At 46.9% G+C, this 20,924-nt stretch overlaps 1 protein-coding gene across 15 annotated transcripts in view; it reads right to left on the bottom strand.

Moving 5' to 3' along the window:
* Positions 1–20,924, bottom strand: part of LOC111847663 (adhesion G protein-coupled receptor L2-like) — a 169,151-nt gene that overhangs the window by 9,256 nt on the left and 138,971 nt on the right. For 11 of the 15 annotated variants that reach the window (XM_072704389.1, XM_072704390.1, XM_072704394.1 and 8 more), the window contains 13 exons: positions 20,118–20,918; positions 13,219–13,512; positions 12,662–12,765; positions 11,910–12,095; positions 10,777–10,815; positions 9,094–9,277; positions 6,309–6,428; positions 6,015–6,220; positions 5,080–5,253; positions 4,599–4,808; positions 3,644–3,864; positions 3,103–3,169; positions 565–656 (listed from right to left, as the gene is read on the bottom strand). In XM_072704389.1, the coding sequence (XP_072560490.1) occupies positions 565–656; positions 3,103–3,169; positions 3,644–3,864; positions 4,599–4,808; positions 5,080–5,253; positions 6,015–6,220; positions 6,309–6,428; positions 9,094–9,277; positions 10,777–10,815; positions 11,910–12,095; positions 12,662–12,765; positions 13,219–13,512; positions 20,118–20,918 (2,698 nt within the window). The remainder of the gene's footprint in view (positions 1–564; positions 657–3,102; positions 3,170–3,643; positions 3,865–4,598; positions 4,809–5,079; positions 5,254–6,014; positions 6,221–6,308; positions 6,429–9,093; positions 9,278–10,776; positions 10,816–11,909; positions 12,096–12,661; positions 12,766–13,218; positions 13,513–20,117; positions 20,919–20,924) is intronic. The other 4 variants (XM_023819063.2, XM_023819064.2, XM_023819065.2 and 1 more) reach the window with 1 other exon arrangement.

The raw sequence follows: 20,924 nt of genomic DNA, 5'->3' as shown, positions 1-20,924 counted from the left end.
ATCCAGCCAGTGTAGTAAGAACACCAGTAGTCACGGCATTGGGGGTGTGTATCTGTGCACAACTGGTCTGCAATACTGTTTAAATGCAGCAGATTAAAACACACACCATACTGAAACCCCCAGATATGTTTATATAAGTAATCGATACCGTTTTTAGAAAAAAGTAATCAATGAACAGCAGTAGAAAGAATACTAGACATTGTATTGAAGAAAAAACATTCTTCCAAATTCTCACACTAGACGTCCAGAGAAGATTTTAGTAATAGACCCAGGATGTGTAAGATGAAATGATCAATAAAAGGACTTTTCAAATTGTGCTGATTTTACAGGGGGTATGAGGTATGGGACTGTGTGCAGAGCCATCGGCTCCCAGGATACAGCAAGGAAATATGCCCCTGCTGTTATTCCATTTACCTTTGTTATTAAAACTTAAACAAAACTTAATTCTGGGCGTCCGGCTGGGAGTGCAGTGACGTCGAGACGGCCAGGCGGTTAGCGGCAGATAGACGTTATAATCTCGTTAAAGATGACTTCATGTCATGGAAAGCCAGTAACTTCACTTACTTGATGTTCTCCAACCGGCTGGAGTCGGGTTTCAGTGAAGACGCATGCTTCACCATTTTGTACATGGTTATAATCAGGAAGATGAGGTTTAGCTGTCAAAACAGAATGACGCCAATGTTAATATGTCATCGTTAATGCACGAATTAAATCGGGGAGTTGTTAATTGTCTAGTCGTTATTGATTCGGAAAGGGTCTGCCTTCAAAGCTGATTAGTCTAAAGGGCTAATGTAAGACACGACATCCGCCCCCCCCATGAGAAGCCTGGCGCCAGATTTAACGTCATCAAATATCAACGGGAACATGAAAATGCTAATCCCGGACTAATAAATTAAAAGCATAGCTCTCAAAAAAAGGAGGCAAAATCCCAGATCATAATGTCACAGACAAACAGTCTGTGACCCGAATGGATGAGAGAAAGTAAAGTAGATCTTCTGGCTCCGACTTCGGAGGGAGCGGAGATCGGCCTTCACCTCCAGGACACCTCAGGGATTGTCATGGTTTTGCCCCGGTGGCAGCTCAGCATCGCTTGGTACAGATGCAGATGGTCCAGCCAGTGTTGGTGGCCCCAGGAAAACGGGCGGTATACTTGCCCCGTCAGAGTCCTCATGAAAAGCCACATGAGCAGATATAGGAAAATGGGCACTGAAGTTTTGCTTTACTTCAATATACACGCTGCAGAAAGGGACCCCTCAATCGAAGAGGCGGTGGTTCCGTAATTAAACACAAAGCGACACACAGGATATAAAGTCTGCCGGCCACATGAAAACAACGCGTCTCCTAAACCAAATGCCCGCCCGCACACAGACGACCGCGGAGACAGACGCCGGGGAAATATCGACTGATCTGACGGCATTTCTTATCTGCCATCTGAAAGCTGAAGACAAACAAGCTGATCGGAGCAAAACAGACGGATGAGGTAGATGTGCGGAGAGCTCCGCTGTGCCTCCCTGTGACTTGTTTGGGTCTCTCTGCCTTTCGCCAATGCTGTCGTCAAAAACCCAGCTTCTGTGTTGCCCTGAAATCAATCAGCCGGCAATATGGACCGGAGCGATCTCGGGAATATGGGAGGGGAGGGGGCATGGTGGTAGGGGCGGGGAGGGGGGGGCATGGGGGTGGGGGGCTTTTAGATCACGTATTACACTGGTGTTACATTTGCTCAACCGTCACCTGATCGGGCCTGCATGCGCCCGGAGGTTCAGAATGCATCTCACAGAGCCCGCAGCATAGACACAGATCTGATGAGACAGTGGAACTGAAATGGGAGCCACAAACACCCCCCTCCCTCCCCCCCCCATGCACTTGCTACCCCAGCAGCCTTCCCTAGGGCTCCTCCTCGCCTGCAAAACAGCTCCTTGCAGCATGGCGACAGCGCAGGGGGAGATGCGGCCGGCGGGCCAGTGGTAAAAGCTTCCAGTCGAGCGCGCGCAGTGAACTCGGCGTGACCTGGGCGCGATATTAAAGGCCGGGCTGGAGACTCACAGACGGTGCCGGTGGCACTGGGGCCTCAGGCCGGTGAATGGCTTTTCCATATAAATTATTCTTACAGACCGGGCGCAGGGCAGAAAAGCCGCCCTAGTCTTCATGCGCCGCCGTTTTTGCTGACAGCACATTTAATAAACATCCGATAAACAAACCACTCCTCGCCGAAAATTAAAGTCACTTTATAAAAATGGAAGGTCAGGAGTTCCAGGGTACAGGACCTTACACCTTCATCTCAGTAAATCCCACTTTGATACCTGACCTATCCATGGAACGATTTAAATTCCATGGATTCAAAACCTAAGCATTTCATAATAAAAGTATGAACGCTGAATCCAGAGAAATGGACCACTGATACAGTTTACATTCGGTATGCTGTATAATCGACGCAAGTCTGAAACACTGACTTCGATCCCCAGCAGATCTTTTCAATATTTCCAGCCTGATTCTACTTTCGACGGTATGAATTTGCAGTAGTATCAAATTTTTAAAAATACGCAACAACAATAATAAAACGAATCAATACATGACTCGTATATTTGAATACACAATAAAAAAGTCTCTTTATATTAAAAACCCTATAGCAAATATACCTCTCTTTCCAATAAGACACAGTTCATTTAACATGTCACCCTTGTGTGCATTAGTCTTTGTGAATAAATTGAACGTCAGACTTAAAAGGTGTCAATGTGCAGATTTACTTAAATTTTGAGATAATGTGCTGTGGAACATTTTTCTCATCTGTCTAACACAGAGCTGTGTATTACAGCATAAGCCCACACATACAGGGAACCCTGCAGAAATCCTCTTACGGTTAAGCAGAGGTGGCTGACCCAATCGCACAGGGTATGTTTCCTAAGGTCCAGAAGGTGTGAACCTGACCTACTGCCCACCAGCTGACCGGTAAGTCCCAGCCGACTCTGAAATCACGCGGCTCTGATCTGATTACGTTTCTCAATGGCTGCACTGGAATGCTGTAATGGGGATTAGCGTGTACTAAAGGGTCAGGCTCCGCCCCCTGCCAAAGGTCCATTCACAGAAACACAAGACTCCGCTTACCATGATTATGAAGGTTACAGGTCCAATGAAGCTCCAGATGAAGTGATTGTCAGCTCTCAACCAGCAACTAGAGGGGATAGCAAAAGTCAAACGTGGTTAGCCAACCAACGCAGATCTTTCGATGATCTGTTAATGTCCATCCGTCCATCGATCTTACAACTGCTGTCCAGTACAGATTTCTGGCATCTATTCATGTGTTACACATACTGAAGAATTAACCAACAAGACATTATTAATAAATATAACTGAGCGATATCTTTGGCTGGACATTTAATGACACAGCAGTCTGTCACCTCTTACTGATAATGACCAAGGTCAGGAAACATTGTGTTAGGGGATGATTGTGTGATTGATAAGCTTTGTCATTATCAGTTGTATTTATTAGTAATGTCTAGTTGTTTATTCCTTGAATACATTCATGTAGCACATGAACAGCTCCCACAAGCTCATACTGGACAAGAGTTGTAAGATAGAGTAGGGATACGCTGCACCTAACGAGTATCATTTCAATCTTTTAAGGCCAACAAACGCCGACACCTACGCGTTTTTGGTCCCATAGCTTCTGTAGTCCACGGCCGCCGAGATGCCGACCACGATGGCGGGAACCAGGTACCCCGAGATGTAGTAGTACTTCTTGCGCGAGTACTCGCTCTCGAAGACGTCGACCAGCATCAGGTAGAGCTGGACGCCCTCCAGACACATCCAAGCGAAGGAGGCCAGGAAGAAGAAGTGCAGGATCCCAGCGATGATGGAGCAGCCGACCTGGGAGCAGCCGACGGGAACGGAGAAGTTGGCTTTCGTGGATTGGCGAGATCGCGGCCTGATTCCGGATAACAGATTAGAGCTGCACGGAAGAGGCCCAGAAGTGCTCCCTGCTTATCCCAGAGCCCCAGGGGCATGCCGCAAGCCCGACGGCCTCCCCAAGTCTCTCACGCCTCATTAGAGCCACCCAAGGCGTCGGAGTGGGCCCGCGGTTAAGGACGTGCTCTCCCGACCCGAAAGCGGCCAGCATGTGTCCCGGGGGAGGGGGGGGCCTTCTGTGTGTAGCGAATGGCTACATGGCCTGAACTGCTCCAAGTGCAAAAAACAAGGACAAAAGCAGTGCCATTTTGGATAGGAGCTTCAGCCCCTGATCTAAATATATAAAAGGGAGGGGGGCACCTGTGGCGGGGGGGGGCGGGGGGGGGAGTACACTTAGCAGTCAGTCGAGATTCCCTGGCACTTAAACCTGACATCAAAAGCAGATATTTTAGGCAATAAAATGTCAAACTGACAGCAGACTTGGAGATGGCCGGGGGGAAGCAAGCCACGCTGCCATGAAGCAGGGGCTGTTTAAGGTGTTAAAGGCTGATTTACAAAAACTGGTAAATGAAAATGAAAGCCCTTCTTGTAAAATACTTGATTTAGTGAGGCGCTAATTGTTCTTGGGAAAGGCCTTGGTTTTTACGGACAATCGAGAGTCCCTGGAGTTTACGAGCGTAAAGGACGAGGCGTACCTTCAGCTCGGTCATGTCGATGCCGATTAAGAAGACGAGCTCGGCAAGGAAGAGGTTGATGCAGAGGTTCTTATGGATGGTGTTGCGGTCACTCTGCAGACCGCGGAAGAAGCAGAAGGTGATCGTGCTGATGGCCAGGCAGAGCAGGGAAACGGCGATGCCCACACGCGTCATGATGGTCAGGAGGAGCTCGTGCATCCCGTCCCGGTCCTGCGGGGAGGGGAGATTAAGGTTTGGAGGGATGGGCCATCAGTCAGGCGGCAAGGCCGTTAGGAGAGAGGAATTAATGCGGGATGAAAGTGACAGCCACGCGGAGTCGGTCTCCAGGCTGGAGTAATATCATACCACCATCTCCACTCTCACCCCCAGGGGATTCAATAACCCCCCCACCCCCTTTGCTGTTCTGCTGTTCTTCTTGGTGTTTAAATAAGTCAGCCACATAATGAAACCCACTGTGTGGGGGGGGGGGGCTTATACTCACCGTGATTTCACGGTGGGCCATGAGGATGGCGAAGTTGCTGAGGTGGTTGCAGGAACATGTAGTGTGAGTCTTATTGGTGGCAAGGAGCTTACAGCCTTGGGTGGACCAGTATCCCATCATGCTCCTCTCCGAATAGTTCCAGAAAGAGCAGTTGGAGTTGAAGTAATTTTCCGTCTGAGAAGCAAAAGATTTCCCATACATTCATGAGTCGGTTTATTAAAAGAGAATGACAAAATTAAGGATGGGGGTGGTCAGTGACATGGAAAATTAATTAATGTGAACCACGTCGATATTATTGCACAATTTTTCTTTCAATGTAGCTAATTTCGTATGTGTCCTGCTTGGTTTGCTCATGGACTGCCACATCCTGCCACTAGAACCCCATGCTTCGGAACCGACCGGCTTGCTGGAGTTCAAATGAGGCCACACAGGGCAAATTGGTGGATGTTCTACAACATTATGCAAACCCGTACGCTTTTAATTTGAATATAACACTTGCCATGCTATTGGAGAGCTGTCTCTGCAATAATACCATTGATTATAGGAGCCTCTCTCAACCCTGCATAATTGTTGCATGGCAACCCTTCAAAACTGCACAATTTCCGTTGATAAAGAACGAGTTGAATGGCATGCCAATGGGATTCCTCTCAATGGCTTTAAAAGACGAACCATAGCTGATGCCCGACTGATTTCCCTCCAGCAGTGTGTAGCTAATCTCAAAGGTAATTTTCTGCTATACAACAAAATGGCATCGTTTACATTTTAATGTTGATTGCAGAATTTCTATTAGAAGTTCTATTAGCTGCTCTTGTAGACTTATTTAATTTTTAGCTTGTCAGCTCAATGTAGCTCATCTGTGACCTAAATCTAGTAAGAAGAATTGGTTGCATCGTCCAAGTGTTTTCCAGACCCAGTGCTGATTGGCAGAAACTCACGTCAATGTGCTCCAGCGTAAAGATCACAGGATCTGTGACGAACACCCGACTGGACTCCTTGTTGACGGAAGCAGAGATAATGTGCGAGTTCACGGCGATGGGGTGGCTCCGCCCACCAGCCTCGGGGCCGAGTTTGATGGTGGCGTTTTCTGTGCTCAGAAATCGGCCTAGGCGCTTGTAGAGGACGAACACAAGCTTGGCGACACCTACAGAATGCAGAAACAGACAGGTGATGACAACTGAAGTAGCTACGAGTCAGTGGTTAGCGGGATGCTAACAGAAATGACGACTCACCGTTTTTACTGTTGAGCTTGACGGTGTTGGCGGACAACTGGATAGTAATGCTGTTACTGGTCTGTGGGAACCTGAAGTCCTGAACCTGGCTGTCTGTGCTGAGGACGTAAACCTCCAGAGCTGCCCCAGTGGCAGCATGCAAGGAAGAAAGGAAATTTTGGACGTTACTGAGGATTCGAGTTCACGAGAGATATCAGAAGGAGAAATGACTGCTCTGGGAATATCTAACTGCTCTGGCAACACAAGAAAAGAAAAATCTTTTCTTGTGCATGCTTGAATGTCGACTACAAGTAATTAAAAAAACACACAAAAATGATCAACAGCTTCTAGTGGATAACAGTGATGTCCAGAAAGAAAAATAATGGCACAATGAAAATAAAAAATAGCAAAAAAACATACTGTTCGATTCCAAACTAGCTTTTATAATGTTAAACAAATACAGAGAGTGGGTGAATGTTGCCATCTGTACATAAAGCATATTCCTTTAACTGTTATACAGAAGTAAACAAGCAGCACAGTCCTACTTCCTGTGTGGGACGCTGAGTCGGCACTGGAAATCATGGTGTGAACATTGATAATGGAGACTGATCCCGAGCCAGCGTGACCTTTGCTGCAGTTGGTGTGGATTAATTTGTGATTTTATTGACAAGACTGTCTGTTTTTACCAACATGCGACATTTTCTACTGACACCCAATTTCTACTTTTTTTTTAGGTGTTACAGATAGTCGAATTTAATTACAGATTTAAGGTGAATTTAATATGCAGTGTCCGTAAATTTACAAACAGTCGGCAACCCACGGAGCCAGCTGGGTTTCTGAGTCTCTAATGACCTTTGCTTGTATTTCAGCGAATCTCTAATGACCTTCAACGTAACTAACCGTCATTTGGTGAGTCAGTCACCTATCCAATGCATCTGATATTCCTCTAATACCATGTTTGACCAGTAAATGGGTATGGAACGATTTAGTCCAAATTTACTCTCTTAACTCAATGAATGCAGAGGTAGATGAAGGTCTTGCCTTCCTCACAGCCAAGATTAACATACATTTCCTTGCTTTCTTAGTTCTTGTTGTGGCTTCAACGTCCAAAAATAGAAGACAGGTGATTGGAATCTAATAAACAAAACAGCTTCACTTAGCGACAGACGGAGCAGGTGGCCGGTTAAGATTTTCGACGAGAAATGCAGTGAAAGCGTGAGGGGGACTTGGCGGTAGAGTCCGGCCTCTTCGGGGTTTGAACTCCCGTCTGGCATTGCGCGGAATCGGAGCACAGAGCAGCGAAACACTTAAGGCTGTCCCATAAACCCGTTTTTATGTCCCGAGACTGATGGAGCACAGGAGCTGGGGAAAACAAACATCCGGAGGCAAAAAGCCATAAATAGACACGATTCCGCGGAATGACTCTACACCAGCCCGTTGCCAGTTAACCAGACCATATTTAAGATCCGAGCGGCAGATGAAGCCTGAGGGCGAAAACCATTGTTCCGCCATTTAGCGAGACACTTTCTCAAAATGACTTGTCGCTTATAGGAGTGCTAAAGCTCCCCAGAGTATTAGATTGAGTCCTCCGTAAGCTGCTTTGGAAATGGCCTCTGCCAAGCGAATGCATTTAAAAACAGCAATAATGCATGCACATCCCTGTTATCTTGATACACAAATAAAAGTAAATAAAACTAATCCACCAAGCTCGAACTGATGATATCAACCTGCTCATTTTGTTACTTCTAGCAAGTCCTTCGTTTTTCTTAAATCTGGATTTTTAAATTTATTTTTATTTCCACAAAATGAGATTATGAGGCAGTCTAGCTACTGAATGGGGGTCGGGGGAGGGGGGGTGCACTAATGTGGAAATTTTGACCAATAACGATAACCTCTGTCATGGGAAACAAAACTATAATTATTGTTCCTTATCAAGATTATCTAGTATATGTTTCAAAAATAAGTTAAAGTTCACCACTGTTGCTTTTGCAGGAGCTCCATTTCAAACATTCATAGATGCTTTTGTGATAAATTTAACAAAATGAAAGGGGAGGAGAAAAGCTACAAACAACTGATCACTAAAAGCCTTTTGCTTTGAGTAAAAGCAAGTGATTTGTCAGCACAACTCGGGACAAAATCACCAAGTTGTTTGACGAAATCTACTGGTATATAATAACAAGGTATAACCTATAGTTTATTTTGGACAAATTCCTTTTTGGTTTATAAATATCCCAGTATTTAACACAAAAATCTGAAGTGAATTTTTTTCCAAATATTGTGCAGCCCTAGTATATTATAGCAAATACTTTATTTCTCGCCATGTCATCCACATCTTGTTGAATCTGCCCTTCCAACCAAATCGCAATTAAAGCTTGGGTCTCTTCATTTGTTGACACTGTATTATTTTTTTACTTCGTTTATTGTTGTTTTCTGAGTTTTTCCACTACACTTTTTCAAGATGGAGGTTCTATTTTGTGTTTGTGATGCAGATTATTTACATAACCTATGGACAATAAACGTTTGCAAGTCCCACACCAAAGTAGCGAAGTACCAAACGAGTACCACAGCTGGTACTGGTACTGATACCCAACCAGAAGTCGATGGAAGCAGTACCAGTCTTTTAGTACCAAAAGTAGGGTACCTGCTGCCATGTAAAATTTGGGTGTAAATGTCAGGCAGCAATATTCACTAAGACTGACACATTGGACCAAAGACGATGTCGTGAATATTAATGGCCAATACTTATATGTTAACCAATGTATCATGCATCTGTAACTGAATGCGAATAAAGATGAAGAAAATTCACCTATATTCTCTGCAGGGACTTTCACGACGGCTGGTTCCATGAGATTGTCGGCCAAGACGAAGGCTCCCTCCTCCAGCGTGTCAAGCAGCATAGTCGCGGCGTGCGTCTGCTCCGTGGAATTCATATCTGCCCAGGATTTCAGGGCCTCTGGCCTCAGCAGGTTGTCCACTGTATCCACGATAGCCTGTGTCCACCGGAACAACACAGATGTCACCATTAAGGCCTCTTCAAGATCTCAGGGGCAAGCAATTGGCGGAAAACAAGAAGCGAAAGGAGGACGGGGGGACTAAACGGAACAGGTCATGCAGAAATTCCATACAGAAACGGGACGAGTCGCGTTTCTGACAAAACACCCTAAACATTCAATGAATGCTACAAGGAGAGGCGACAAATCGCGCACATAATGCCGGGCGACTTCCTAACCGAACTTTTCCGAGCCGTCTTTCCGAGTGCCGTTATTAGCGTGCAAATTAATTACTCAAGCGCCATCGGTTTGCCTGCCACGTTGGGGATGTTGCCCGCAAATTTGCAATTTGTAAATTTCTAATCAGAATCATTTCATCTGCTCAGTCGGGCGAGTTAATGAAAAATTCAATTAAGCATGACCGGAATTTTGTTATGAAATAATCGAGCCCATCGCGCTAAACACAGAAAACAATGGGGGCCTCGCCGCTCGACAAATCGCATCAAATCACAGGAGATATCGCCCTATAATTTCCCTGCTCTCCAAACGCTCTCCATTGTTCATTGTGCAACATAGAAAAATGCAACTCGGCACGTTTGTATTCAAGATTCAGCGAGGCACGGGGGGGAATCAATAATAAACAAGCCAGCAGACATCAAACGGAGGGGTGACTACCCCACCGGGCCAGACATCGAGCTCGATTGCATGGGGAGGCTTCCTTACAGCCCATGACTTCGCCAAAAGGCTCCAGAATGAGTGAGGGATCATAAATGCAAATTTCTGTTGGTCACAAGGTGGGGAACAGAGACAGAGAGGCCAGCATGCATTGTGCAGGTGAGCGGCGATGTTGCCACAAATTATCCAGACAGGTCGAGCTCCAGATTCAGACTTAAATGGTAATGTGATCGATCCTGTGTGTTGCCGGGTTAGGTGGGACCTCCCCCTTTTTTATGGGGATTGGAGCACAAGGCTGGAAAGACGGGAAAGAAAGAGAACAAGTAGGGCATCGTGGGAAGACGGACAGGGAGGAGAGCCGCTGCGGGGGCCGAGACGCAACGGCACCCAGCAATGAGCCGCATTGAGCCCCCCCCCGAACAACCCACCCGAGTTTATAAAAGCAAAGTAAACATGGCGAGCTGCAGCGCTGAGAGAGAGAGGGTCATGTGGGGAGGGCGCAAGCCACTGGAGGGGTAAAAATAAAAGGACGGAGGGGGGGAGAATGTGCACACGACTGAAAAAGCAGAGCGACGAGCACAGAAAAGGCAAGCGAGGTGCAAATCACAGCGAGGGGCGTGTCCACCCGCAGAAGCTGCCGTTTCTGCTTTGTTTTTACACTGGGGGGGCGGGGAGGGGGGGGTTCCCATAAAGTAAACAAAGCACGAGGGGTGGGGTGGCAGGCACGACATTGTAAGACAGGAGACACATGCTAGGGAAAGGGTTTGGGGGGGGGGGGGGGGGGGGGTTAGCATGACCGGGACATGGCAGCGTAGTCGACACACCTTCATGTAGGCCCTGCAAGTCCGCTCTCGCTTTTGTAGCTTTTTTCATTCGACGCGGGGAGAGGAGGGAGGGGGGAGGTGGGGTGGGAGGGGGAAGAGAACATTAAACACAAAAACACAGAATTAGCACCTGCAGGACCTTAAGGATTAAGGACAGGCTGGTAAGATGTACAAGCTGGGCTCGAATCCACACAATTCTAATATATATGTGTGTGTGTGTGTGTGTGTGTATATGCGTGTGAAATTTCATAATGTCCCACCGTCCTTCTGAGGAGTGCTAAGATAACGCGGCGAAAGCGAGGAGCGGGGGCTCCGATCCGGCCGGCGGCGACACCGCAGATGGTTACGTAAACAAAGCGGGAGACGGGCACTTAAATAATTCCTCGCATGTGGCGTGTGAGTCATATTATGTCTTGTTGGTGATAATCACCCAAGGAAAAATGTACTTCTGGCACATATCAGATAATCACAAATTATGTGCTGGCCTCCTGAATCATTTTTTCAATTAACAAATCCTCTTTGTCAAAACACTGCGTTTTGCTGCCATGCCCTCGTTTCCATTGTACATGTTAAATTAAATCGCCAGCCATTAGCCAGTAGCTAGGGCTAACCAAACAGTAAGAACGGATATTTCAATTAAATATTCATGGAAAACAATTCTATCCGAAGCCGGCCATCTGCCTCTCAACAAAAGAATGTCATCTCCGTACTTCATGAGCTCCGTCAGAAAATATTTGAGCTTGAAATGTCTGAGACTTTGGCCTTTAAAAGTTGGGCAGACATCTGGGAATTAGCCTACAATAATCACCGACAATTTCAGTCAAGGACAATTTCATTCAACTGCCAAGGGGGAAGAGAGAGAGGGAGAAAAAAAGAAGGTTTTGTCTCGGTTGCTGGTGGGCTCTGGCCGTAAAGTGCGCTTTTAAAACGGCACGCGTGCGAGATTCCACCCCTTTGACGCCGTGCGGCAGCGTCATGCTCAGATCTCCGGCGGCATTGAGCCGGGTGGGACATCCTTCATCGTTGCAGTGGTGCTACAACTTCTGACTCATTCGCGGGATTCTGAAAAAGTAAAGCCGGCAAGGACGACAGAGGCCCAGCTGAAAGACAGAGGGAGGGCAGAGGGTAAGCACCTTGTTGAAGCTCCGGCCGGCTGAGTCCTTCTCGCTGGGCAGGAACTCCTGCAGTTGGGCGTCCAAGATGTCTACGAGCTGCTCCATCAGTCTCACGGACGAGCTGACGTCGCCGGCGAAGACCGTGCCCTTGGTGTGCCTGGCCAGCTCGTTGGCGAGGTTGGCGGCATTCTCGCCGCTCCGGATCTGGAATGAGGACGGAGCGTCTCAGCGCGGCCCTGAGCTACCACCCCCTGTAGCGCGCGGCTCGCTCATTAAAGGCCAGCAGCAGAGAGAGAGGAGCCATTTAGCTCACGGCTCGCGGAAAAAATCAAAACAAAACATTTACTTATTGTGACTGAGACTCACAAAGAAAACCTGACAAACCAAAACACAAAACATTATTAACTCCTTTCATGAATAATGGTGGAACAGGCTGGTGGTGACACTTCGAAATCCATAAAAAAACAATCCCAGGTGCTTTTAAGTGCTACACGTTTGCATGATTTTAGGGTCCGGCTGGTATAAATGAATTTGTGATGAGTGGCTACTACCCCAATGTGACACCCATCACCCACGAGAAATGGTGAACATTATAAAATATACATTTTAAATTATACACAACGATACTAAAACAAACAAATAAACTAATAAATTATACCCAGAACAGGAGGCAGACATTTCCTCCTACAAAGATGAGTGAGCAAATGAAAACAGAACAATGCGGGGGGGGGGGGGGGGGGCGGGGGCTGACAGGGCCGGGGCACACGGACCTTCTGAGCCACCTGATTGACCCAATGGGACGTGCAGTTGCTCAGATCGGGTCCTTTTGGGTTCCAGAGCCCGGTGGCCAGTACACAGAGGTAGGAAGCAGTGCCTGGGAAAGACAAAGGACAAAAAAAGCTGAAACAAACAAAAATGGTCGATAAAAGTGTATCCACCGGGGCTCAGGCGGTAAACGCATTTTACTCTCTCCGCAGAGATTACTTCACCTTCTTTTTTTTAATAAAAGAAAAAAAAAAACAGGAGACACCTTATCTTATCTTGCAGTCTTGCCGTAGACATAACTCTGCCACCATTAAGAATGGGAGAGAAAACATCAAACATAACTGTGGATTAGTATATCTCTACAGTTATTCAGGCGACACCTTAAACACCAAGGAGGTTAAAAGACGGGGCAGGTTGTAAATGCCACAGGAAAGATGGAGCCTCACACGCCTCACGGAATGCAAAGCGATAAAAAGAAAAAGTTTTCTCAATTCGCACATGCCGCCAGAGGGTTCCTTCATTCAGCATCCGGAAAACGCGACGGGGCGACCGTTCTGATTACCTCTGGTTCCCTTGGGGCAAGGCCTCTCCAGTAAGATGCCCCTCTGAGTCCTGGGCCAGGCGATGCCCCTCTTCACCGTGCCCTCGCAGAACCTCTCGGGAAGCGGGAAAGAGTCTGGGGAGGGGGGAGCCGTGGTCTCCGGAATGGCCGGGGGCAGCTTAGGAGCCCTGTTGCCCTCCACTGGGCTCGCTGCGCTGGTCGAGTTCCCCCCCGCCTTCAGGTGGGTGGTGGGCGCCGGGGTGCTGCTCGTTTTCGCGGGTTCGGGCGTCGCAAACGTCTCCAAGATGGTCGGGCCTTGGATGGAACCGAGAGAGGAGAGATTTCCTCAGTCAAAATGATGCGCTTTTAAAGGAGATCCCCGCCAATGGTGAGGAATGAAACGAGTACAGGGGCGCCCATATCCAGCATCTCTGTGTGCCTACAATGTAGGGATGTGAATAGAGTCACCCGTGTGGAAGGGAAGATGAAACCCTCACTCTGAGCTCAGCAGACACCACAAGGAAGTCGCTTAAAACCTACAAGGTGTGTCAGACTTCACTGAAACATTTTTTATTTGTCTACCATCGAGCTCTACGCCGTCAGCGTTGCACGCGAAAATTGTTACTGTGACATATTCCTACTCCACCGTCATTCCAGTGTCTGAGATTTTGTTTCATGCCTGATTAAATCTCTATAAAGGAGGGCATAGCCAGTTTCTGTTCTGCTGTTTCGGCCCCCGATCTTTTACCACTCCCCAACCCCCCAACCCCCCCCCCCCACCCACCACCCGAGTAAAATGGAGCAGGTGAGGCTGCTAAAAACACAGAAAACGGTGTCGCAAGCAGGGACCCGCGCGGCTGCCTCGCTCCGGCGGCTTTCGGTGACTGAAGCGACCCGCCAGCTGTAATTGGGTGAAAAACGCGGATTGTGCGTGCGGCAGGGTGGCGAGGATGTGCGGGAGCATAAACTACGCCGCCGTTTCCCTTTTGTTTGCCGGTCTGCCAGCTCGCGTTTGATATCGGCTTTCCGGAGCTCTGCATTCCAGTCAGGCGAACCACGAGGCTGGCCGTTTTTCATTACCGCCTCTGTTACCTCCTTGTAGGTATTCTTACAAGGGTTTTTCAAGCATGTTTATCCTTCTGCATAGCGAGACATGCTGCCTTACATCAAAAGGACCACAGCCAAGACGGGCGTGGGCTCGCCCTACGGCCCCGTGACTCGTGACAGGCAAACTGCCCGGACGCCCTTCATGTCGTCCTCTGTGCCGACATGCTAATCAGTCTGGTGGGGACATCGCTGCGGAATAAGCTATACACTCTGCAACCCAGGCTGAGACCCCACACCAATATCAGGCACAATCCATCTTGCGAGGGCGTCCGCTCCTTTTGCCTGAAGTGACAATACAATTTTGTGTCTTTGTTTACCAGTCACAGCGAAGGCATGACGCGAAGCGTTGGGGAGAACTGCAGACTCTGCGACGTTCCCGTTGCTGCTAACCAGATTAATGTGTCCAAATGACTATACCGTCTCTAAGGGATGTGATTTTTAGAACACACACACAAAAAAAACATGCACACAAAACTGAGAGCTGAGAGATGATTAAAGTCGGTAGGTCAGGACTCGAGGGCTGGCAAAGCATTTCCAAAATGCTTGCTTCCGTCAACGGGTAATGTGAGTAGCTGACAGAAATAGTTTGAGCTGGGCAGCCCCCCCCCCCTCAACCCCCCGTAATACCCCCACTGTGTTGATGCAACATTTCAACACAGAGAGAATGAGGAGGCAAGTCTCCGAATCAGCTCGTTGTCTGCTGAGAATTAGTCTCAACTGACGTCTGTTGACATCTCGTTCTGCCTCAAGTGGGGGCATGGGCTGCACCAGACATTTCATAGGGGGACAATCTTACTGACTGTTAAAAAATGGGGACCTTCCACCCTTCACATCGATGCTATGACAAGTCTGACGCCCAATTGGTAAAGTCCAGCTACTGAACACGTGGCCTGTCAGCCATGCTGTTGGACGTACGATTTGCGCTACTGTTAGCATGTCGCGTTACTTGTTCCGAGCAGATTGGCCCTAACCTTTACCGGGTGGCTTCACTGCCTTACATATCATCCATTTCGATTAAGAAGAAATTTTGGATGGTGGATTTCATTAGCGTGCCACATACACGTGACTCGCGAGGCACCTCCTCTTTGTAGAATGTGTCCAATTGCAGTAAAGAGGGACGCATTCTGACGGCTCTCTCGGGAGTCAAGAATCATATGGGTAGTCGGTACGGCTTCAGAAGAAGAAATGCAGCAACAAAGCAAAATGAAAGGATACCAGACATCAAAACAAGCGATGTCCTTAGCCACGCGGTTTACAGTCTTCGGTGTTTGGCCAGATGAATCTAACATTATAATAGACGTATATAAACGTATCTAAATAAGGTGATCATGTAGCAGAAAGTGGTACAGGCATGATGCTGCCACAAATCAAAGGATTGGGAAGAAGATTAAATATTTGGAGCGTTGTTTTCGCCGTGGTGCCCTTGAGTAAAAAGACCATTTCAAAGTGATCTTCAAATTTACAGTATAAACTTTTTAATGCATGTAGCTTGGAAAATGAGTGTCTGTCCAGATATAGAAAGCAAATAAACAATAATAAAGAGGGATTTCGACTGGCGGCCGTGGTTTAGACAGGCCCTAAAGTACACCGGCTTTGAAGTCGAGAATCTGTTTTACAGGCTATACTGGTTCAGTCCCACCAGTATCTTCTTAATCTCAACACCCTCGGAACTGAAAACTGCCATGAGGGTTAAGCATCGTTTCAATATTTTGAAAGTGTTATTTACTGCTTTGTGTGTGTGAATGGGGGGATGATTTGTGCATACTCCTTAAGCTGCATTTTCTAAGGCCTATTCATACAGGAAGTACAGAATATATCAAAGGTACATGACTTCTCTGTTGTTCGAAAACAAATATTCCTCTCTCTCCAAACAAAGGAGCGTGCGACACCCTCACGTCCCACGCTGCCTTACAATTTGGAAACGACCTCTGCATGTGGAAGGACCCACGCTAAGATAATTTCCCGAACAGGTTTGCTAAAATAGGTCAGATTTGGGATAAAAAGGCACAATTACGATATAAAGTGGAATTCGCTGCGGAGATGGTAAAAGATCTAGCGCTTGCGTAATGAAGCCTTGCTTATTCGCGGTCCTTAATTATTCCTCGAAACCTCCTCGGGCCTGGAGTTGTTGTAGATTTCCACAGAGTCCCTGCCAAAGATTCACGCTTGTCTCCGTGTGTTCTGGGCAGCTCGAGTCTGCCGGACACGCACACCTAGCAGACCAGTGCCTCGTGTCTAATACTGAAGCCGTCGTTACAGGCCCTCGGGTTTTCCTATTCACCGATGAATAATTTAGATTTAAGGTTCTGCTTTAAAATGACACAAAACTGCAGCGACGACAAAATTAGTGTCAGCAGCTGCCATCTTGCGCCATCCGTAGGTGGCCTGAACGTGAGCAATGGTGCTGGGATCTGAATTCCAACCGGCACCTTTACCTCACACGTCCCTCCCAGGAGAGTGTAGTCATTCAGCACCAGTGGCAAAAAGCAGCCTTAATCCTACATGTAATTTTCAATGTTTAAGTAACAAACAACAAAAGACCCGATTCAATCTACGGCTGTCAGAACTAGGGTGCCATAGTAACAAGGGACCGAGAGCTACAGTGGGCCACGCTTTAGCGCCCCCTGGCACAAAACCCCAGAATGCTTTTCTCATCAAAATGCAGGAGCAGAGCAAACAGAGGTCCTAGCTAATCACGCTAAATATTCCTGCCCCTGGGCAGCTTCTCCTCACCAGAGGCCAGCCAGTGTTGTTGTTTACTCTTCCTAATTCTGCAGTAATGCTCATCCACCCATCAAACTGACAACAGAAAGCTGAATGTCTGAGGAGAGTCTACACGCTGGGTCATGTGATCACACGCCCTTAGGACAAACCGCAATTAAGACCGACAAATGTCACAGTTACTATTCACTGCTCTTTGTTGCTGAAAGCTGTTTCAAACCTCAGGGCTAGAAGTTAGAGGTCAGAGGTTAAAGGTCATAGGGTTAAAGCTTCTGTCTGATTGGCTGACCAGATAAAAGTCAAAGTTAACCTCAACAAATGTTTCTGGCTTTCTTCAAATAGATAATTTTACACAATATCCCTAAAATGTGAATAGAGCCAGAATGTTGCTAAACTGCAGCCAAATTCATTTCCCAAAAAACATTTTTAAAAGGTGTTCATATTTTTCAATATAACTTTTTATATTATCGGAATTATGTGCTAATTTTACAGATATTTCTGTTCTAATCATTTCATTTCCCACCAACCATTATCAAGCAAAGACGAACAAAATAGAACTATATTATTACGTTTTCTGTATTATAACATTATATCATTGTTTTAAGAGCTTCGTCTTGGGTAAAAACATGACATGTACATTAAAAGGTCTTTTTAAATCAGTTAACAGTGAAAGGTCTTTTTATGTCGTTTTTAGTGTAGTGTAGTTTTTTTTCTTCTTCTCCCAAATTCAAATCACTGCTTTTCCTGGACATACATCAGCCATTACTCTCATCAGTCATCTTATAACACATGTTTTCTTAGGATTGTCCTCCTTGAGGCTGACTGCTATGTGTCACCTGATCTCTGCAGCCTGTCAGAAATCAGAGGGGCCATAAGGGCTGGCTGTCCTGTGCCTTAACCCCCCCCCCCCCCCCCAAACCAGCACCATAAATTACTCCAGATTTAAACCGGTTCTCAGCTCCTTCAGTTTGTCATTTTACAGCAGCGAATCCACATCACATATATTAATAAATTAATTAACCAGACTCCTCATTGTCCCGCTTACATATCAGTGTTATTTAAATAGGTTTATTATTCATTAATTGTACCCTCAGCTGTTACTGAAAATACGGAGCACCATGTAGATCTACTGTAAGGAATAAGCAGGTTGGGTTGCTAGTTGTAAGTGACACAAAGTTCCTAAGAGTACTGATCAATAAATTCATATTAACTGAAGCCACGTTCCAGGACACTTAATTATCCGGCTTCTTCCTCTGTTATTTGTGGATTTCAAAACATTTATGTGTGTGGGGCTCATGTATATATTACATTGTGGGAACCAAATATTATTTTGACGCTGTAGGACCATTTTTCCGTCACCACAATGGAAGACTCAATCTTCCAAAAAAACTAAAAATCCCAAAAGTCGTGTATTTTGTTACTTGTGGTTAAGGGGTTAAGGTTAGGGCTGGGTAGGGGTTAAGTTAAGTTTGTCATGGTTGGGATTAGTGTTATGCCCATATAAATGAATGGAGAGTCCCCACAAAGATATAATTACAAACCTGTGTGTGTGTGTGTGTGTGTGTATGTATTTATTTATTTGTTTGGATGATAAAGGGGAAGCATTAACACATTCTAATTCTCATTTAATAAGACCCTCCACGTTTTTTAAGCAGCGCGTTGTCTGTAAGTGACCAAGCTGAGGGCAAGCGGCACTCCTACCAGCGTTAAGCTCAGCGTTCCGGAAATGGCAGGGTAAAAAAGGAGGTTTCTGTGTTCAGCCACACCGTTACATCCATGCTGGAGTGCATGACCGTACATTTATATTCTAAGTGCGATGAAGGATGCACTTTTTTTTAACTTCAACCAAAGCCAAAGGGAAGGAAAAAAAACAAGATTTCTCTGCATGAGAAAACTAAAATTTCAGATCTGCAGAACCATCAGAAAAGAAAATTGGTAAAAGAAAAATCACAATTTGTGTAAATGTGAGCAAAAAACGCAAAACAAAATTTTAAAATCCCTACAGGTCGACAATCCAACCAAGCTATCACCCTCAATCAAAACCCGGTTTGATAACAGCAGTGCCACATACCTTATGACCGATTAGGGGCTAACAGCGTCTACTGACTACTCTATGCAAGTCGGAGAAGCCCCAGACTCAGTCAAGGCATTTGTAATTCTGCCAAGGACATTTACATGTGTCCGCATGACAGTCTGTGTCTTTCAGTGACGAGGGACCTTTTCGGGGGGAGAGAGGGCCCTGCTGGAGCCTATTCGCAGTCCCTCCCCCCCCCCACCTTGTCTTGCAGAAGAGACTTCCAGAACATCTGCCGCATGCATCATGATGAGGAGAGCTGATATGAGTAGTGGTTGACTCGGACTACTCACTTCTGATTAGCGAAAGGCTAATCCCTATAATTATTATTATTATTATTATTATTAACAATACTACTACTACTAATAATAATAATACCCATTACCTTGACCAGGATAAGCGATTAGAAAATGGATAGCTACTCCTACTGAAAATAATAATAGGCACAGAGACCAGAGTATAGTCAGGCCCGGTCACAGCAAGCTCGCCTTCTCCTGGCAGGACACAGCACTTTGAGCAGGACTGGACTTGGGGTAGGTTTCAGAAAGGCCTTTGATAACAAGGGTCCCTACAATACAAACACAAAGCATGTCCTCAGGACCAGTCTGCTCCATTTCACCTCGCAAAAGCAATGTTTGGAGCTAAGAGCACATCTGCCCACTACTGATCTCTCGGGTCTTTGTAGTCGGCGGATCCTTCCCTAGGACACCCTACCACAAACGGGTGGAGGATGGACGAAAGCGTTGGCCGCTTGACCGGGGCAGATCGGGGGGAGGACGTAGGAGTTAGCGCTACTCAGAAACCTGTGAATGCTCAGGTCTGGCCTACACCCACTGTGGATCAACCACCGAGTCTCTGATGGGCCACTTTCAAGTTTTACTGGACCGCTTCCCACTCTAGGTGAACTTCCTAGATGCCTCCATGTCATATCCTGCGCTCCTTGGTTACCCAAACAAAGAGCTAAATCTTCTCTCTGGCTTCTCGCAAAGACAGGGGTGGATTCCATGGTTTGGCTTACCTTGAGCTGGATCTGGTGGTCCAAACTCCAGGTTGTACCTCAGCATGAAGAAGTTATTCCACACGTACAGCTGGTTGTCCCTGGGGTTATAATCCACCGCTGCTATGTACTGGTACCGATTGGGAAAGGGGATATCCACAAACTCGCCCTGGTTTTGCTTGGTGTTGTACATGTAATCGATCAGACCCTTGCTGGAGTCGCTCTCGCCGTCTTCGTACGTGGACCTCACAACAAAAAGGATGCCGCAGACCATGAAGGCGTTGGAGGCTGAGCGTTTGTCGTAGGTCGTCTCCCAGGTACCATCAAAGCGGAGGGTGTAAGGGTTCAGTTGGCTGAGCACGATCATTCCATTGTTCTGCTCTGTGGCGTAAATAACCCACAGGCCATTCTCATCCACAGCAAGGTCAATGTCCGTCTTTCCGCCCCATTTGTAGGGCGATGTGTCATGGTAGTTGGCATTGTTGATGATGGCCTCGCCGCTTTTGATCCTAGTTCTCAGGTCGAACTTGACGATGTTGCGGGTCCGCTCCTTGTTGAAAAAAACAGCACCGTCGTATACCACGAACCCCGTGCCATCCACCCGGTGAGGGAGCTTGTACGCGGTGGTCTGCCGTGCGTTCTGGAAGTCCTCCAGCGAGGCGTACTCCAGCAGCATGTCCGTGCGGTAAGGGGTCCACGGCATAAAGTAGACTTTGTCACCCGCCTGCAGAGGGTCTCTGCACCAAGCCCCGGCCTGCTGCTCCGTTTCAAACAGAAAAGAAGCATCTCCCACTGCTTTCAGGGTTCCTGGGCAGAGAAAGACTAGCG

Source organism: Paramormyrops kingsleyae, chromosome 21 (genome assembly GCF_048594095.1).
Source record: "Paramormyrops kingsleyae isolate MSU_618 chromosome 21, PKINGS_0.4, whole genome shotgun sequence".
Taxonomy (NCBI): domain Eukaryota; kingdom Metazoa; phylum Chordata; class Actinopteri; order Osteoglossiformes; family Mormyridae; genus Paramormyrops; species Paramormyrops kingsleyae.
This window is presented reverse-complemented; position numbering and strand designations above follow the sequence as displayed.